Here is a 16,633-nt window from a genome sequence, read left to right on the forward strand (position 1 = left end):
GACTGGCTTCTACTATGTCCGCCAGTGTCGTAGACGGTGACGGTATATAGTATACAGTATAGATTTGCTCATAGGTAGGTTACCTAGACTCAAGACAAACGAGCGAACGTCACATTGACCATTGTATACCCCTTTTAGGCTCAAGGAATACTCTTTGGTGACTATTCATGTCTCCAGTCATACTTTCCAGGAAGAAGTACCGTGTGGAAAGACAAATGTACGTACCGCTCGAGAATTGAGTGTCCTGAAGGCTACACAATGAGCCAAGCAGTCCTCTCTGGCACCGAAACGCGGTATCCTATACAACCGCTCAGCTCCATGCCATGACCTTTGTTGTTGTCATCGAGAGAAGTTTTATAGCTTCTTCATCGCCCGTGTTGGTCTATAATTATCATTCCCCACGGTCGAGACCGAGATGTAGAACGGAAGCGACCTATTTATGGGAACATGAGGTAGGCATGTATGAGAACACGGTCATGCCTACCTCATGTTCCCGTACAGAAGCAGAATTTATTGGCTTACGGCAAGAACTATAAGAGATGGAGTCTTATACAACCATGGATCTTGATTTCTACTGGACTATGTCAATCCCCCACGGGGTTCTGGGCTCTTTCCCAGATTTCTCCTTGTCAACCCCTCGACTGCTCACAATCGACTTCTCAACTTCATCTTCAAGCGCCTCAAGCTACTTCAAATACCTCGAAATTCGACTCTCAGCAAGCGAAAACACACCTCATTACGCTATAATCCTACGAGACTTGCAGAAAGCAGCCTCGCTTTACTCTATATTAACCGCCAACCGTCATATCTACCTACTCATCGTGGAAACCGTACACATGGCTAGCAACACCATGCCGTCTACCTGTCCGTCTATGGCCACTAGACCAAGAACAACTCGTCCTTCCGGCTCCTATATCACCTGGAGCGATGTCATCCGCTCTAATCGATCTCCATCTTCGGTCATTAGACGCCTTCGAACCCATCCTCTGCGTCTACAGTCACTACCCGTGACAGTTTCCTTTTTCCCACTCCCAATCCTCCATGCACACTCGCTAGGCATGGTGCAATCCGCCGTTCCGTTCCCAAACCCATTACGCTCTATTCAGCCTGCCCTCCGACACAAAGTATTATTGGAACTGGCTCGATCTCGACTTGCCGCAAGCACGATAGTGCACGCAACCACCACGTCTCCGAAACCCGTGACTCTGACGCACCTTATTTCTCTGATATATCTCCCTTCTCTAACTGCTCCCCTAACACCTCATCCCCTGACAACACCACCACCACCACCACCACTACACCCTCCTCTGACATCTTCTCCACTAACATCCACTCACCCTCTGATACTTGCCCCTCTGACATCACCTCTCCTGATGTTCCCTCTTCTGTAACCCCCTTCTCCTCTGACACCTCCACGGAATGTAACTGCGGCTCAATCATATTCGACGCCTTGAACAACAGTCTTGGGGGTACCCCCTCCATTACCAAGGCCCTTGAAACCGTCCGCCTGTACGGCGGCTGCGGCGGACTAAAGCGTATCATCGACCCCATCGAACAGTTGAGCCTCTGCAAGACATGCACCAAGGAGGAATCCCTCCAAGATTTCTTGCACCTGGTCTGCAACGGAGTCATTCGGCAATACCGGCATTTCTACTACGCACTCAAGGAGCACTACGAAACAGTCGACTACCGGCTTGGCTTACGCTCCAGCCATGAAAGAGAGCAGCACGACTGTACTTTCGTGCTTTATGCCGTTCAAATCGTGCGCATAATTGCCAGCGTCGACCGACTCAATCGCATTCTTCCCGAACAGCCGCTCTACGACGAAGATGCCTGGTATGCCCTAGCCAACCAGGGCGAGCAACTGGTCGACGCCACCGGCCGACTCCGAGAGCAGGTGGTCTTGGGTGACGGCTGAGGGAAGGGGGTTTTATTAACTTAACTCATGTTGTACGCGGTGCATGTACCTAGAACTATGGCAGGTGGGAAGGCCGGGCGGGCGGTTGGAAAAGGCCTTCACACCATGATGGTTATGAGCCGTCTTATATATAATCAACTACCCTCAATACCTACAATGAATCATTCGACCACATTTGATGATGGTAGTAGTAGTAGTATAGATGTTCTGTAGAAGTATGTATAAGCTTCAACCCTAATGTCCATTTCCATTGGTTGCATTTCCGACCAGTAATAATAAGAGTTAAGTAGTATGCTGCAGAACATCCCGAAAAGGCCGTCAATAGAAGCCCGGCTTGAATAACACAGTGGGTGCCTCAGGCGACAAACACCCCCGTAGATCTGCTGCGCCTCCCGTTTCACTTGCTGATCTCCTCCAACTCTCCGGCCGTCGTGTCGGAAACTCAACCTTGACAATCCCTCTTCTGCTTTGATTCTCGAGTCCATGACTGCATTCGTTCTTTAAGAGCGCGAACCGGTGCACAAACTGTTCACTACCTTTCGCACTCCTCTTCGACCCCATCACCGCCGATCCCCCGAGCCGACGATAACGATCCCTCGGCTCTTATCTACCGGAGCTGCCAGTGACTCCCTTCCACCGCTACCCTCGTGATCGTATGTGACACGGAGACACTCTCCAGCCTTGCCTCCTTTAGGATCCTCTCCCAGAATGGGGAAATACCAAGAGGATGACAACAACGAATTCCTCCCCATGAGCCGTCCACGGCCGTCCACGTCCTCAACATCCTCCGATTCGGGTCTCTCCGTCGATACCACCGCCTACCCCGAAGAATCCAAGTACACTTCAACCGCCCCCGGCGCCGGTGGACTGTCCGATGAGAATAGATACCGAGATGTAGAAGAGGGAGAAGCAGGGGCAGACGAGCCGTTCCTCCCTTCGGCAAAGAAGCCAGCTGCCTCCGGAAGCCGCACGTCTCGTCTGATTTGGGGCCTGGTGATACTCTGCGTCGCCGGTTGGCTTTGGGGCCTGGTGTTGTTTGTGACTCAAAATCGCTCGGCCCAGCAGTCAGTTTCCGAAGCGCTGCAATCGCACGAGTCGGGTGCGATCTCCGGGAGTTCGAGTTCTGGAAAACCGGTTACGCTGGAGCAGGTGCTTACGGGACAGTGGCTTCCTCGGTCCCATGCTGTTTCTTGGATTGCAGGACCTAATGGCGAGGATGGTCTTTTGGTGGAGCAAGGAGAGGATCAGGGCAAGGGATATTTGCGGGTCGACGACATTCGGAGTCGCAAAGGCGATGCGACTAGCCAGGAAAGCAGGGTGCTGATGGAAAAGGCAATTGTGCAAGTGGATGGACGGACGATCTTCCCGGTCTCAACATGGCCGAGCCCAAACTTGAACAAGGTGCTGCTTTTGTCCGAGCGCGAGAAGAACTGGAGACACTCTTTCACTGGGAAATATTGGATCTTCGATGTGGCTACCCAAACCGCACAGCCACTTGACCCAAGTAACCCTGATGGACGCGTGCAGCTCGCAATCTGGTCGCCAACCTCAGACATGGTTGCCTTCGTGAGGGACAACAACTTGTACTTGCGTAGATTGTCCTCGAAGGAGGTGGTTCCTATTACAAAAGACGGCGGTGCGGATCTTTTCTACGGCATTCCCGATTGGGTCTATGAGGAAGAGGTCTTTTCGGGCAATAGTGTAACATGGTGGTCTGGAGACGGGAAATACGTGGCTTTCCTGCGAACCAACGAGACGGCTGTCCCTGAATTTCCCGTCCAGTACTACCTGTCACGGCCATCTGGCAAGCGACCTCCCCCGGGGCTGGAGGATTACCCAGAAGTCAGGGAGATCAAGTACCCCAAGGCTGGCGCTCCCAACCCCGTTGTCAGTCTGCAGTTCTACGACGTTGAGAAACAAGAAGTCTTCTCGATCGAAACACCGGATGATTTCGAGGATGACGATCGCATCATCATCGAGATCGTGTGGGGCACCGAAGGGAAGATCCTTGTGCGCGCAACCAACCGAGAAAGCGATGTCCTGAAGGTGTTCTTGTTCGACACGAAAGCCAGAACCAGCAAACTTGTACGTACTGAGAATGTCGCTGATATCGACGGTGGCTGGGTAGAGCCTACGCAGTACACATGGTTCATCCCAGCAGATCCCAGCAATGGCCGCCCTCATGATGGATATCTCGATACTGTGATCCACGAGGGTTACGAGCACCTGGGTTACTTCACGCCCCTGGACAACTCAGAACCCATTCTCCTCACCCAGGGTGAGTGGGAAGTAGTGGACGCGCCAACCGCCGTGGACTTGCGCAAAGGCATCGTGTACTTCATCTCTACAAAGGAATCCCCCACTGAGCGACACCTCTACCAGGTGAATCTAGACGGATCCAACCTCAAGCCTCTAACAGACACCTCCAAGCCCGGCTACTACGACGTATCCTTCTCCCACGGAACCGGCTACGCCCTGCTCAGCTACCGAGGTCCTTCCATCCCATGGCAAGCGATCGTCAACACCGAGACCGACGAGCTGAAGTACGAGGAGACCATCGAAGACAACGCCGGTCTGGCACGTATGGTTGACTCATACGCCCTTCCCACTGAGATCTACCAGAACGTGACGATCGACGGCTTCACCCTACAAGTCGTCGAGCGCCGTCCCCCACACTTCAACCCAGCCAAGAAGTACCCGGTCCTCTTCTACCTCTACAACGGCCCACGCTCCCAAACCGTCGACCGCAAATTCAGCATCGACTTCCAATCCTACGTCGCCTCCAGCCTCGGCTACATCGTCGTGACCGTCGACGGCCGCGGCACCGGTTTCTCTGGCCGCAAAACCCGCTGCATCGTCCGCGGCAACCTAGGCTACTACGAAGCCTACGACCAAATCACCACGGCGAAGCTCTGGGGCGAGAAGCCTTACGTCGATGAAACCCGCATGTCCATCTGGGGCTGGAGTTATGGCGGATTCATGACACTTAAGACATTGGAACAAGATGCCGGGCAGACCTTCCAGTACGGCATGGCCGTAGCCCCTGTGACTGACTGGCGACATTATGGTAGGCCCCTCCTTAACCCTCTCCTCTTATAAACTCACACTAAAACTAATAATAAATAGACTCGATCTACACCGAACGCTACATGCACACCCCAGCCCACAACCCCAACGGCTACGACAACACCTCCATAACCGACATGACCGCTCTCCAACAAACCGTGCGATTCCTCGTCATCCACGGCGCCTCGGACGACAACGTCCACATTCAAAACACGCTCGTCCTCGTGGATAAACTGGACCTGGCGGGCGTGCAGAACTACGATTTGCATTTCTATCCAGATTCAGATCATAGTATCAACTTTCACAATGCGCATAGGATGGTTTATGAGCGTGAGCCCCCTTTCCCTTCCCCAATCCCGTGGATGTCAAGTACGGTTGGTATTGAGACATGTACTGATGATATTGATAATAGGACTATCGAGCTGGCTCGTCAACGCTTTCAACGATGAATGGCATCGCATAGCGGATCCGGTCCCGGATGACTCAATGTGGGAGAAGGTGAAGAGGTCGTTGCCGATGTTGGTGAATTGAATTGAATTGATTCGTTGCATCATAATTATATTTCTTTATTCTATTATGTTTGATACTAGTGCATACATATATATCATGGTTTCGGGGTCATATCTAGTTCCTACATACTACATAGCATGATACGTATGTATGGACATGTCAAAGGCGTTTTCTATTCACTATAGGTACTCATCTATCACGGAAAAGGGAAGCACTTTAATTGCATTAAAGCATTACAATAATAGTAGTATTTTTCATATCACCATGCAACTGAAACAAACAATCAACAAAACATCCCAACATCTCTATGCTATGCAAGTTTCAGCTCAAAACCAACATCAACATCAACATAAACATCAACATCTGTACAATGAATGCATATGGCAAGAAAATATGAACAGATATCCCGTGCGATCGAAGTGGAACGCAGGAAATGAAGCGAGTGAAAGGAACGACACACGAGGTATATAGTATATAATATATACAAAAAAGAGCGACGATATTTCTCCTCGTCCAACCAACTCAAATATGCACAAGATGCAACAACAACAACAACAACAAACCAACACACAAAAAGGTGGGTATAAACTCTCCTCAAGCAGTGACATCAACGACAACACCGCAGAGTCATTCAATATCAGACGATGTTGCTACCACCACTGCCACCTTCAATGCCCCTAAAAATGCTCGATTGCAAAAACTCCTCTCTCATAATCATGCTGACATCTGAGTTGCGATACTGATGCAGATCCTCACGTTGCAGACCACGCAGCTGCTCTCTCCCAGCGGTAGAAATAGACTGAGAGCGCGAATGACGTCCCGAGCGGCTCACCACCGGCGACAAACGACCGGGGGAAAGATGAGTATCTCCGCCTGGTCCACTGGAGAAAGACAGTGTCTGCCGGGGTGCAAAGACAGGGAGGGAAGCGCTGCTGGGGAGGCGCATGAAGGAGCTCGCGTCCGTGGAGGTATTACTTAGACTGGACCGGATAGACGAAGGACGTTGATTGCCGGTGGGCAGCATCGGGAAGTTCGAGACAGAGCTGTAGAGAGTGGACATGCCTGATGCAGCGGACGAGCGCCAGGAGTTGACCGCGCTGCGGGGGATAGTGATGACTTCTTCGTCGATGGGGAGGGTCTGCTGCAGCGCCGTGGCGACGTCTGTGGGTTCTTGGAGGTTAACGTGCGGACGGTTGGCCATGATCTTAGCGGATTTGCCGATCCAGAGCATTTGCTCGTGTTCACGGAGGTAGCGGTCACCGCTGAAGGATTTCTGGACGATCTTGCGGGTCATCATTCCCAGTTTGCGACGGTGCTCGCTCTTCTCGTACATGCGACGGGTGATCTTGGCGACGTCGTCGGGGGTCGGGGAGGAGGTAAGCACTGGTGGTGGAGCGTCGTCTTCGGCGTACTTGCTCCATTCACCGAGGAGGCCGAGCATGGTGATTTGGGCCTTTGCGAGGGCAAGGGCGTCGTTGGGGGCGACGACGGCGCTGAAGCGGGAGAAGTCATCTGGGTCGCTGAGGACGCGGAGGGAGGCGCCGACGTCGGTGCAGACGACGGGGGCGCCGGTTAGGGCGGCTTCGCCGAGGGCGAGGGGGAGACCTTCGGAGAGGGAAGAGTTGAGGAAGAGCCAGGTGTTCTCGAGGACTTTCATGGGGTCGGCGGTGCCGCGGAGGGTGACTTTGCCGCGGAGGCCCTTGGAGGCGATGATTTCTTGACATTCCGTGGAGTAGGTAGGGGCTTTGTCGATGGCTCCGTAGATGTCGAGGTGGTAGTCGTCGAACTTCCACTGGTTGATGATGATGTCCGCGGCCAGGAGGGCGATTTTGATGTCTTTGGCGTACCAGACGTGGGATAACATGGTGACGGTTGGGCGCTGGGATTTGATCTCTTTGACGGGGGCAAACTTCTGCATGTCTGTGATGCCGTTGACGACGGGGTCGACCTTGCGGCGGAAGACGTTGCGGTGCTCGATGGTGCCCTGGCAGGTGCCGATCTCGACTTCCCAGCCTGGGTTGAAGAAGTCGGCGCAGGGGGAGATGATGTCGGCGTGGTGCAGGGTTAGGACCGAGGTGACGCGCATGAGGCCGAGTAGGGAGTTGCGGACGAAGGGAGAGAGCTTGCAAAGGGCGGAGGACAGGCAGAGGTTGGTCTCACGCCAACTGATGGCATGGTCCCAGATCTGGAGTGTGCAGTTTCTCTTCACCTTGCAGACGACACCGTAAGATGCACTGACGCTGTGGTGCGATGCTTGGAAGACATTGGGGATCTTCTCGGGGATTGGAATCGAGAAGATGAACAGGTAGCGATACCAGAGTTCCAGTGCAATGTCGAGAGACGCCAGCGTGGGGAGTTCCGTGCGGAACCATTCAGACGAAGGGACGGTGTTGGGCATTTCTTGACTGAGCCAGAGGTCGCGCCAGCTTTCCTTGACAATCTCACTGTCCCAGACTTGGGTCCAGTGCCGGGAATCTTGGAAGTAGGTGTTGAGATTGACCAAGGCTCGAGTCGCTTGCTGGATATCCGCCTTGGACAGATGGATAGCGCGAGCTCCCTTGACTAGTGCCGTCAAGATGGGGATGAAGTTCATCTTGATGTCCATCTCACTGGCGGAAGTGACATTCTCTACTTCCGAGTCCAGCTTGTTCCTGAAGAGACCGTGCGTGGGCGTGAGGAAGTCGAGACCCCAGAGAGGGACAACCTTCAAGGAAAGAATGTTCTGCTCGGTTTGGTGCTTGGGAATGCCAAAGTCATTGGCAGACTCGCAAATCATATGCCACTTGATAGTCCTCAGAGAGTTGATCATATCGCGTCGGCATGCAGAAACGCCACCTCCTTCGTTTGGCCAGGTACCATTGTCAGCAGCCATGACATGCAGGCTCTTCTCCGTATCAGCGCCAAAGTCCTTGGATCTAGTGTTGACGACTGCATCACCACCAGGGCCAAAGTTGAAAAGATCACTGATCTTCACGGCAAGCGGGGTCCAGCTAGAGATGTTGTCGTCCAGATCTGCACTAGCTGTGATGGTGTCTGCGCGGACATCCAGATACTTCTTGGCCGAAGCAAGGTCACCGCGATCCCGACTACGCCAGTAGGGAGCGAGGGTCTTATCTCGGCGCAAGAGTCGTTCATCCATCCAGCGAACGATGACACCATCAAAGTCGACACGTTCCTTCCAGGCCTTCCAGATCAACGAGCGAGCGCGAGACGTTGACACCGGGAAGCGCTTCTTGGTGAGTCCGAAGAACCGGCTGAAGATGCTTGAGTTCAAACTATCACAGTACAAGAGAGGATTGTCATGCACAAAGCTGGTGTGTTTCGGCTTGGCCAGCACTCCGAGGTAGTCGTGTTCCATCATGGGGGGCGTCTGCACCTTTTGTCCGTTGAGCGTGGTGAAGATAGTGGGATGGAACTTGTGATCATAGAGCCAACGTGCCTCGTAGACATCGGCGCCCTGAACGAAAGTTGCCTCGGTGACCTTGGAGTGAGGGATCCAACGGTCTATCTTCTCGGGATGGCGCAGAGGAGGAGCGCACCATGAGACCGTACAAGTGATGTGTGAGAGTGAAAACTCGGCTCGAAGCAACTCGTCACCAAAACGGGGGTTCTTGCGATAATGGTACTTGAAACGGATCAGATTTCCATCCTTCATGTAAGATCCTGCCTCGATGAGTCCCTTCCGGTTGTACTGCACACTCTGCAAGTGGTTGTCTCCGCGGACACAACGCCGGCCCATTGGGATTCTTGCTTGGGACGACTTGGATAAGCCAAAGGCCTTCTTGGCCGGGGCGCGGTAGTCGTAATGGTACTCGTTGAGCAGCTTTCCACCCTTGAACTCCTGGCGGACCATAAGCAGCACATCCTTGGAGTAAACACAGACGTAGCTGAGACTCTTCGTGCCTTCAGGCTCTGTCTTGTGCTGGCCGGAGTAGTAATAGATTTTGAAGCCTCCATCCGTTTCATCATGCTTGAAGGCAGTGAATGTGCCATCCAGACTTTGAATGATGAACCTGCTCTTTTGGATGCTGATGGTCATTCCCTTGGCCTCATTCCAGAGCTGCTTTACATTATCACGACCATGGAACAAAAAGAAGGAGAGACCGATATTCTGCATAATTCTTGAATAAGACCAGAGCAAGCTCAATGCCAGGGTAGCCGGTACGCGGATAATGGCATGGTGTTGCCCGATAACATGATCGAATTCTCGCTGGAATTCGGGATCGGCGACGAGAGCAACCACAATGAACTTGACAACTGAAGCGAAAGCGTAGTAGATGGTGTTCCAGGGCTTTACCAGCATTTGAATGATCGAAGGAAGCTTCTTCGGGACATATGGAATATGCTCTGGAGTCTCAGGATCGTTGAAAGTGGCTGCTTCACCAGTACCGTAGTGTGCGTAATCCAGGATGCTGACAGCACTAGCAGCTCCGAGATTGCTTCGGGCGACGTGCACATCGAGAGTATCAGCATCGAACTGGCAAAGCCTTCCTTCCAGCCATTGCCGGCTAGCCTCAGAGAGCTGGCATGGCTGGCCAAGGCACCGGTTGATCAAAGCCTGTCTGACGTCCTTGGGCAGCTTTTCCCAGTGAGAATCACAGTCGAATCCGAGGCACAGCTGCTGAAGGAGCTCCTTCTTGGCCCAGCGTATGACGACCGGTGTATTGGGCTCCGCGCGAAGTTGACGTGCCATGGTTTCCGTCACACCTGCCGTGACGAGCGACTCGGCAAGTACAGCATGTTCATGAGGCATATGCAGCATCGATTCCGCAACAGCGTGAAGCAGAGTCTCTGCGATGACCTGGCAGTTCGCACTGACGTCAATCCGTTGGTCTAGTCCGCGGCCTACACAGATGGCGATGTGCAGTTGGCCTGACGTACAACAACTCAATGCATGAATGCCAGGACCCAGTGAGCCAACGGGAACAAGCTCCAGGGAGATTTCGCCTTTGCCCCAGGCGCCTAACGCCAGGTTCACGAGGTCGTCGGACTTGGGGAATGCTTCTTCAATTCTTGTTTCCTTTCTGCGCGAAAGTAGGATCTCTTTGACTTCCACACCGGGATGGGCTTGGGGACTCAGGCTCAGGCGCGCGTCGGACGGAACAAGCGAGAGCTTCTCGTAGAACGTTTGCAGCTCCTGTTGGGACCATTCCGGATCTGACCAGGGAGACGTGTATGCGTGGAATACCCTTCCAAGCTCGACCGGAGAGGAGACCTTCTTCGGCATGCCCATCTTCGCCTTGAATAGTGTGAGGATAGCGACAGTCCATGTGGCAGACCCGAGACCAATGACTTCCGAATACAAGAAGTGCGGCAGGCGGGTCTTGAGAGCGATGCCAACCGGTAAGCCAACGACACACCCGATGAGTAGGGTCTTGAACGCATGCGGACCAGAGAAGATCTTCGTGTACTGGTACCAAAGGAGACCGGTGTATGCCAGAATGTAAGCGACAAAGATGATCATCGCTTCCATTGTATCCTGGAAGGTCCAGATCAGAGCGGTGGCAAGGGCTAAACTCCATACGTGCCACCCGAGATACTTGAATAGAGTTCTCCAGTATACCATTCTCTTGTATTTCACGTCCCGCTTCTGCGCCAAGCGGATATCTTTAGCATTGGGCACGGCAAGCGTTGTCTGCTTTCCAACAAGATCATGAAGCTCCTGAGCCTTGGTGTCGATGAGGACCGCACCGATTAGGTAGTATGCCAGGCCAAATCCGACGGCCATCCGCTGCGAACTGGTATCCGAAGGGGCAAGACCTGTCATTTGACCGCCGGTGAGTAGCTCCACCCACTTGTCAAGCAGGGCTAGCAAGAAGTACAGGACACCGCATCCGATTTCTCTGCTGGACTGTCGCCACTGGATGAAGGCATTGTGCAGCCTGATGCCCTTTTGCGAGTTTCGGAGCACCTCCAGTCCAACTTTGGTCTGGATGTTCCAGGAAGAACTGAAAGGAATTGGCCTGGGTACGTCGGCATATCTGCAGTACCAGTCGAGGAGGAAGTTGGTCGCCTCCCAATCCTTGGCTAGCTCCAGCACCAACTTGTCGGTGGTAGGCTTCTGGTAGAACCAGCGTTTAGTCTCCGCGAGAACATCCTTGAACAACGCCTCTCGGGATAGCTTTAGGACGGCCGGGTCACTCAAATTTCCAAAGACCTTCTCATCGTTGTTACCGTAAGTGGCAACGTACCACTTTCGGATTTCGGTATCATCTGTTCTCCGAATGCTCTGGTACCAAGTGACCCATTTGGAGGAGACAGATCTCAGACCAAGGAGCAGCAATCCGATAAAAGCATAGATCACAGCAAGGTAGATGGCCGAGTCATGACCGGTGAAAGTGGTAACAATGGGGGAGATAAATAAGATCGGGACACATGCGAAGATGACCTTGCGGCCGGAGAGGAACGTGGAGCCAGGGTAGCTGAAACTCGCCAGCGAGGCGAAACACGAGAAATAGAGTGTCAGGGCAATGAGGTAGAGGTAGAAGATGATTCCGGCCCGCGGGCTCACGGCGGCCGAAATGCAGATGAAACCGATGAGACCACCAGCTACTGTGAAGGCGATGCCAGCAATCAGTCTGATCAGAACAAACATGTTGGCAGCTGCGAAAGCCATGGAGATGAGGTAATAGGGTCCTCCGCAAGCAATCCAGGTGCCAATAGCACCGGAGAGCAAGAGCGAAATCATGAGTGCAATAGTCGCACTCTGTTGCTCTTCGGCCGTCATGAAGGCAGAGAGATACAGTCCGCGACCGATGATCGTGAGAAGAATGATATCAATCAGAGCAGGGAAAGCGAACACACTGAGGAAAGTGAAGCGCTGATATCCACGCATGGGCTTGACCTTGTGAGTGGCATCGACATCAATCTGGGCACCGGCATATGAAGAAGCCATGTCCGGAGCACCGTGGATCCAGTCAGGAAGCTTCTCATCGTTGTAGCTTTTGCGGAAACGATCCGACAGAAGCTTTCCAAAGGCACTTGGCGAAACATCGAAGTAGGCTTCGCAGCGGGATCCGAGAGCAAACGATTCGGCGAAAGCTGCCGCCTGGTCGGACTGGTTGTTGAACAACGGATTGCGGTCAGTTACCTCGGCATAGATCTCGTCGAGGGCACCCTTTCGTGCGGCGCAGAACAACGACAGGACCAGTACGTCAGTATAGGCATCAATAGGACCATCCTGGACGAGCTGGCCCAGACCACTCGAGATCTGAGCGAGGTCGTCCTCTCTCCGCTCTCGCAGTACCTTGGTGAAGACCGATTCCGCCTCGTAGAACAATGCAAGAGACGAGGCAGCAGAAGGATATTGACAGCCCTGCTCCTTGTACCAGTTGATCCGAGTCTCGATCAAGAGCTCTGGCGAAGCCGACCCCTCCAGGTAGGCGACCGTGTTGAGCTCCTTCAGCTGAGCCAGAGTTGGCGCGTCCACGAGTTGTCGCCGGATGTACGCACACATGGTTTCAGAAAGGTCGCCCTTGGCATCGGTCAATGACAGATGCTGCAACAGCAAAAGTCGTTCCTCCGGACTTAAGGCGTCAATGTCCTGGATGATGCGACGCGGTAACCCGATATCCTCGTTGATATCTTTGGACCATCTCGCCAACGCAATTTCTGCCTCGAAACAAACGTGACGGGGGTAGCCTTTGGCGGAGAGGAAGGTGTGCAACACGGTGCCAGCCAGTCCCTGGGCATTCTTTGAGGCGAAGACATCGAAGCCATCCGCGTCCATCTGATACACGGCCCAGAAGCGGACATCAGCACTCTTGCGCAGACCAGAATCCAGCCCGAGGTATACCCGCAGCGTATCGTTAGCTGCCATGTTCGATAACTCCTTGACCGAGGCAGCCAGTTGGTCCGAGGCCATCCAGCTCGAGAGGGCGAAATTTTCATAAAACTGTCGGAAGAGGAGCCCCAGATTCTGCAATTTCGACGACGGAACCGGATGAAGCAGGTTGAGTGACTTCAGACGCTGCTGGGAATGAGCAATTTCGGCAAAAGCAACGGGTGTTGCCTCTGAGCCGAGCGGGAAACAACCAAGTTCCTTGTATTCGACACCCGCCATGGAGATGGACAGCGGACTGCCCTGTGACTTGACTTGAGCAACCCATTCCGGAGGCTCGCGAAGCTTGTTGGCTGGTGGGTTTTTGATTGTAGGCGAGTGTTCGGAAGAAAAGAGCAAGTCGTCCACAGAGGGGAAATATGCGCGCAGTGTATCCCAAGAGGCCTTGGCAACATAGTTGCGTGCGATGTCGAGGTTGGTGCGCCAGCGATCGTGGGCCTTCATGGTCTCCGCATCTTTCAGCCAACTAAAGGAGGACAGCGGCTCCGGGGTCTTGACATTGATGGCAGCGTTTTCGAGAGCGGCCTTGCGGCCAATCCAGGGAATTGCGCTGTAGAAATTACACCACTGCATAGACCGTTGAACGACAGCATTCGAAAGCGTAACATCGTCGTCGACAGTTTCCCAGGCCAGAACCAAAAAGTCTCTCATGCATGCCTCTGACACAAAGGCTTTAATGGTTGGGCGCAGCTTGTCGAGCTGGAAGTAGTCTCGCTTCTGACCGTCGGGGAGGATGCTAGCATTTCGGACGACTAAACCAGAGATGGCTGGGGTTTGTAGCGATTGACCATCCTCCAGGAAAGTGGGCGGACCAGTCTCCAGATACACAGCCAGACCCAGACCGTGGATGGCTTCGGCCAATTTGGCGAGAACCTTGGGCTTGAACTTGTCCTCCCAATTCGCCAGCACAATACCAGAAAAGGCACTTCCGTGAAAGCTTCCAGCCAGGGCGCTGTCGATCTGTTCGATGGCGGCGAGAGTCAAGTCCTGCTGGGAAGAACTTAGGGCGAGATCAACTCGGCCCAAAACCTGCTTCCCGTCGGTATGCGAAATTGCATGAACAACCCCGGACTTGGAAGGATCCACAATCAAGAGGTCGTAGCGATCGAGAAGCTGACGATGCGTCTCATCCAAAGGAGTAGCAAAAGTGCCTAGGTAGACTCCCACGGATGTAGGCTTCCGTTTCGTGTGATGCGCCGCGGCTAGGGTAAGCTGTTGGTTGGCGATCTTGTCCAGGCGTTGAGTGACAGCAGCCGGCACAATTTCTACACGCGGTCTTGTCTGAAAGGGAAGATCAGATAAAGGGGTTCCAATTAGCATATACATGTTGGGGGGTGGGAACCCACCTTATACCATCGTATAGCTCTGCGGGTGCCGGAGTAGGTAAGATATGAACATCCACAGACCACACTTGCCAGCAAGATGGCAATCAGAACCTAAAACAAAGTAGAACAGGTTAACACCAGACAAGTTTCTCCGAGGCAGGACACACAGTCACGTACATATTGCCACCAAAATTCTTTCATGAACACCCACCCGACGGGTGAGACGTCGAGGATTTCCGCCATCCCGGAGAGAGATTAACGGAAGAACGTTGCGAAGCGAAGGACATGTAGGAGCATAACAGGAGATCGAGCAGACAGTATTAGACTACAATTAGAGGCTCGAATCGGGCATTGGAGGGGGTTAAAGTTCTGTCTTTCTCTAAGCCATGCTCCAGGCGAGTATTTGCAACCTATCCGGCGGGGGAGGGGTGAATAGATTAACGAGTGGTAAATGAAAACGATAGACTGTCTGGGAATATAAACGAAGGGAGGTAAGTAAGAAAGAAGGTGGTAAGAACGAGGGGCGCCACCGGCAGGATAAAGAAAGGGAAAATAAAAACAAAAATAAAGAAAAGAAACTAAATATACAAGCAGAGATGGGATGGGATAGGATGGGATGGATCAAGGAGGAATGAACCCGCAGCAGCCAAAGTGCCAGCCTCAGGACGACTTCCTCCACTGACTTGTATGATTGAGCGAGAGACAGAAAGAAAGAGAGACAGACAGCGTGTTAGGTCAGCGGCTACTGCAAGATGTCAGTTAAGGTCCATCCTTTTTCTGTCTGTCTGCCTGTCTCCTCTTTCTTTTTCCGCCTGTTTTGGGGGGGTTTTTTTTTCTTTGGGTCGCATTAGATCGGAACCACTGGGTCTGATGCAATTGGAATGGCCGGTGGCGGACCAACCCAGCACTGGGCAACAAAAATAGCGAAGCGTCGTCTCAGCTTTCGCAGCTAACTGGCGCTAAGAAGTTTAGGACTGTTTGACGATGAGCACTACTAGTTACTGTAATGTTTAGTTTGACTCGGTCTCGGGCAGAAGCGATGCCATTGGGGAGTAATTGGCCTTTCTAGCAGCCAATTCCGTGGAGTAGAGAATTTGTTCTTATTTGATTTTTATTTTTTTTATTTTTAATTCCTTTTTGTTTGGCATCTGAGCACGCCAGGAGGTTAACAAGCTGATCAAATCAGAAGACTGGGAAAAGGGAGGGTTCCATTCATGGACCAGGTAGAGGAGGGGAAGACACAACAGTGCTGGTGACGAGGGGACGGAGTCTTCCATGCATCATCATTCGTGTTGCCTATTGGTCTAGGAAGAAAGAAATTGCTTTTCTTGCTTTGTGGTCTGCTCCTTACATTAGCCCAAGTGGAGAGAGAGAGAGGATTGTAGACTCGACTGGACTGGACTCGACTCGACTCATGAGAAAGAAAGACGAAAAAAAAAAAAAAAAAAAAAAAAGGCAGAAAAGGGAAGGATGGCGGCGGTGGAGAAGAGCACCTGCAGCTATCCAGATTAGGGCAAGTCTCGTCTGCTTACGGATACATCCCGTCATCCTGTATCCAAACCATACCGTATTATACACTCTTCGGTTTTACAAAAAGACCATCTGTGTGACATGGACGGAAAGTTTGTATTACCCATTGGTGTAACAAACACGATGGAGTCACTTTCCCATCGGGCCCTAAACTCATGTCCATTGATTCCCCTTCCATGATCCTGCTGATGAAGGTTTTCGGGTGTGCCTAGTCGATTGTTTTTTTGTAACCCCACATCGGTACTAAAGTCGATCTTTCGGGCTTCCCAGAATTCAATATCCGCCTCAGTCCCCCTAAACCCTGAGTAAAAAGTAAAAGAAAACGAGGCAAAAGCCACTAAATTTGGACCCTTGGCAACCCTGGGTTGGGCCTCTCCGTCTGCCTCCCCATCTGGCTGGCCCGGTGCCACAAAAGTGCGGCCAAGCCAACTATGTTGGTACACC

The 16,633-nt window shown here is 52.6% G+C and overlaps 3 protein-coding genes across 3 annotated transcripts; 2 read left to right on the forward strand and 1 right to left on the reverse strand.

Annotated features, from left to right (window-relative positions):
- The first annotated feature begins 502 nt into the window (after positions 1–502).
- On the forward strand, positions 503–1,924 carry BDQ94DRAFT_182031 (uncharacterized protein). The gene is made up of 2 exons (XM_026774039.1): positions 503–997; positions 1,057–1,924. The coding sequence occupies exons 1-2, from the start codon at positions 540–542 to the stop codon at positions 1,916–1,918; spliced, it is 1,320 nt and encodes a 439-aa protein (XP_026622754.1). The 5' UTR covers positions 503–539; the 3' UTR covers positions 1,919–1,924.
- A 471-nt stretch (positions 1,925–2,395) lies between these two features.
- Positions 2,396–5,601, forward strand: dapB (dipeptidyl aminopeptidase dapB). Its single transcript, XM_026767453.1, has 3 exons — positions 2,396–4,985; positions 5,045–5,314; positions 5,397–5,601. The coding sequence occupies exons 1-3, from the start codon at positions 2,627–2,629 to the stop codon at positions 5,513–5,515; spliced, it is 2,748 nt and encodes a 915-aa protein (XP_026622755.1). The 5' UTR covers positions 2,396–2,626; the 3' UTR covers positions 5,516–5,601.
- A 530-nt stretch (positions 5,602–6,131) lies between these two features.
- gtb3 (glycosyltransferase family 4 protein) lies at positions 6,132–14,902 on the reverse strand (the record flags this gene model as incomplete). The annotated part of the gene is made up of 3 exons (XM_026772175.1): positions 6,132–14,615; positions 14,681–14,770; positions 14,837–14,902. The coding sequence occupies 3 exons, from the start codon at positions 14,900–14,902 to the stop codon at positions 6,132–6,134; spliced, it is 8,640 nt and encodes a 2,879-aa protein (XP_026622756.1).
- Between the last annotated feature and the right edge of the window lie 1,731 nt (positions 14,903–16,633).

Source organism: Aspergillus welwitschiae, assembly GCF_003344945.1.
Source record: "Aspergillus welwitschiae strain CBS 139.54b unplaced genomic scaffold BDQ94scaffold_34, whole genome shotgun sequence".
Lineage (NCBI taxonomy): Eukaryota > Fungi > Ascomycota > Eurotiomycetes > Eurotiales > Aspergillaceae > Aspergillus > Aspergillus welwitschiae.

Bases quoted from the DNA above. Each gene is read 5' to 3' on its own strand.
- BDQ94DRAFT_182031 (XM_026774039.1), top strand. From the start codon at position 540: ATGGAGTCTTATACAACCATGGATCTTGATTTCTACTGGACTATGTCA. The intron at 998-1,056 runs GTCACTACCCGT...CACACTCGCTAG, and splicing joins ACCCATCCTCTGCGTCTACA to GCATGGTGCAATCCGCCGTT.
- dapB (XM_026767453.1), top strand. From the start codon at position 2,627: ATGGGGAAATACCAAGAGGATGACAACAACGAATTCCTCCCCATGAGC. The intron at 4,986-5,044 runs GTAGGCCCCTCC...AATAATAAATAG, and splicing joins GACTGACTGGCGACATTATG to ACTCGATCTACACCGAACGC. The intron at 5,315-5,396 runs GTGAGCCCCCTT...TATTGATAATAG, and splicing joins GCATAGGATGGTTTATGAGC to GACTATCGAGCTGGCTCGTC.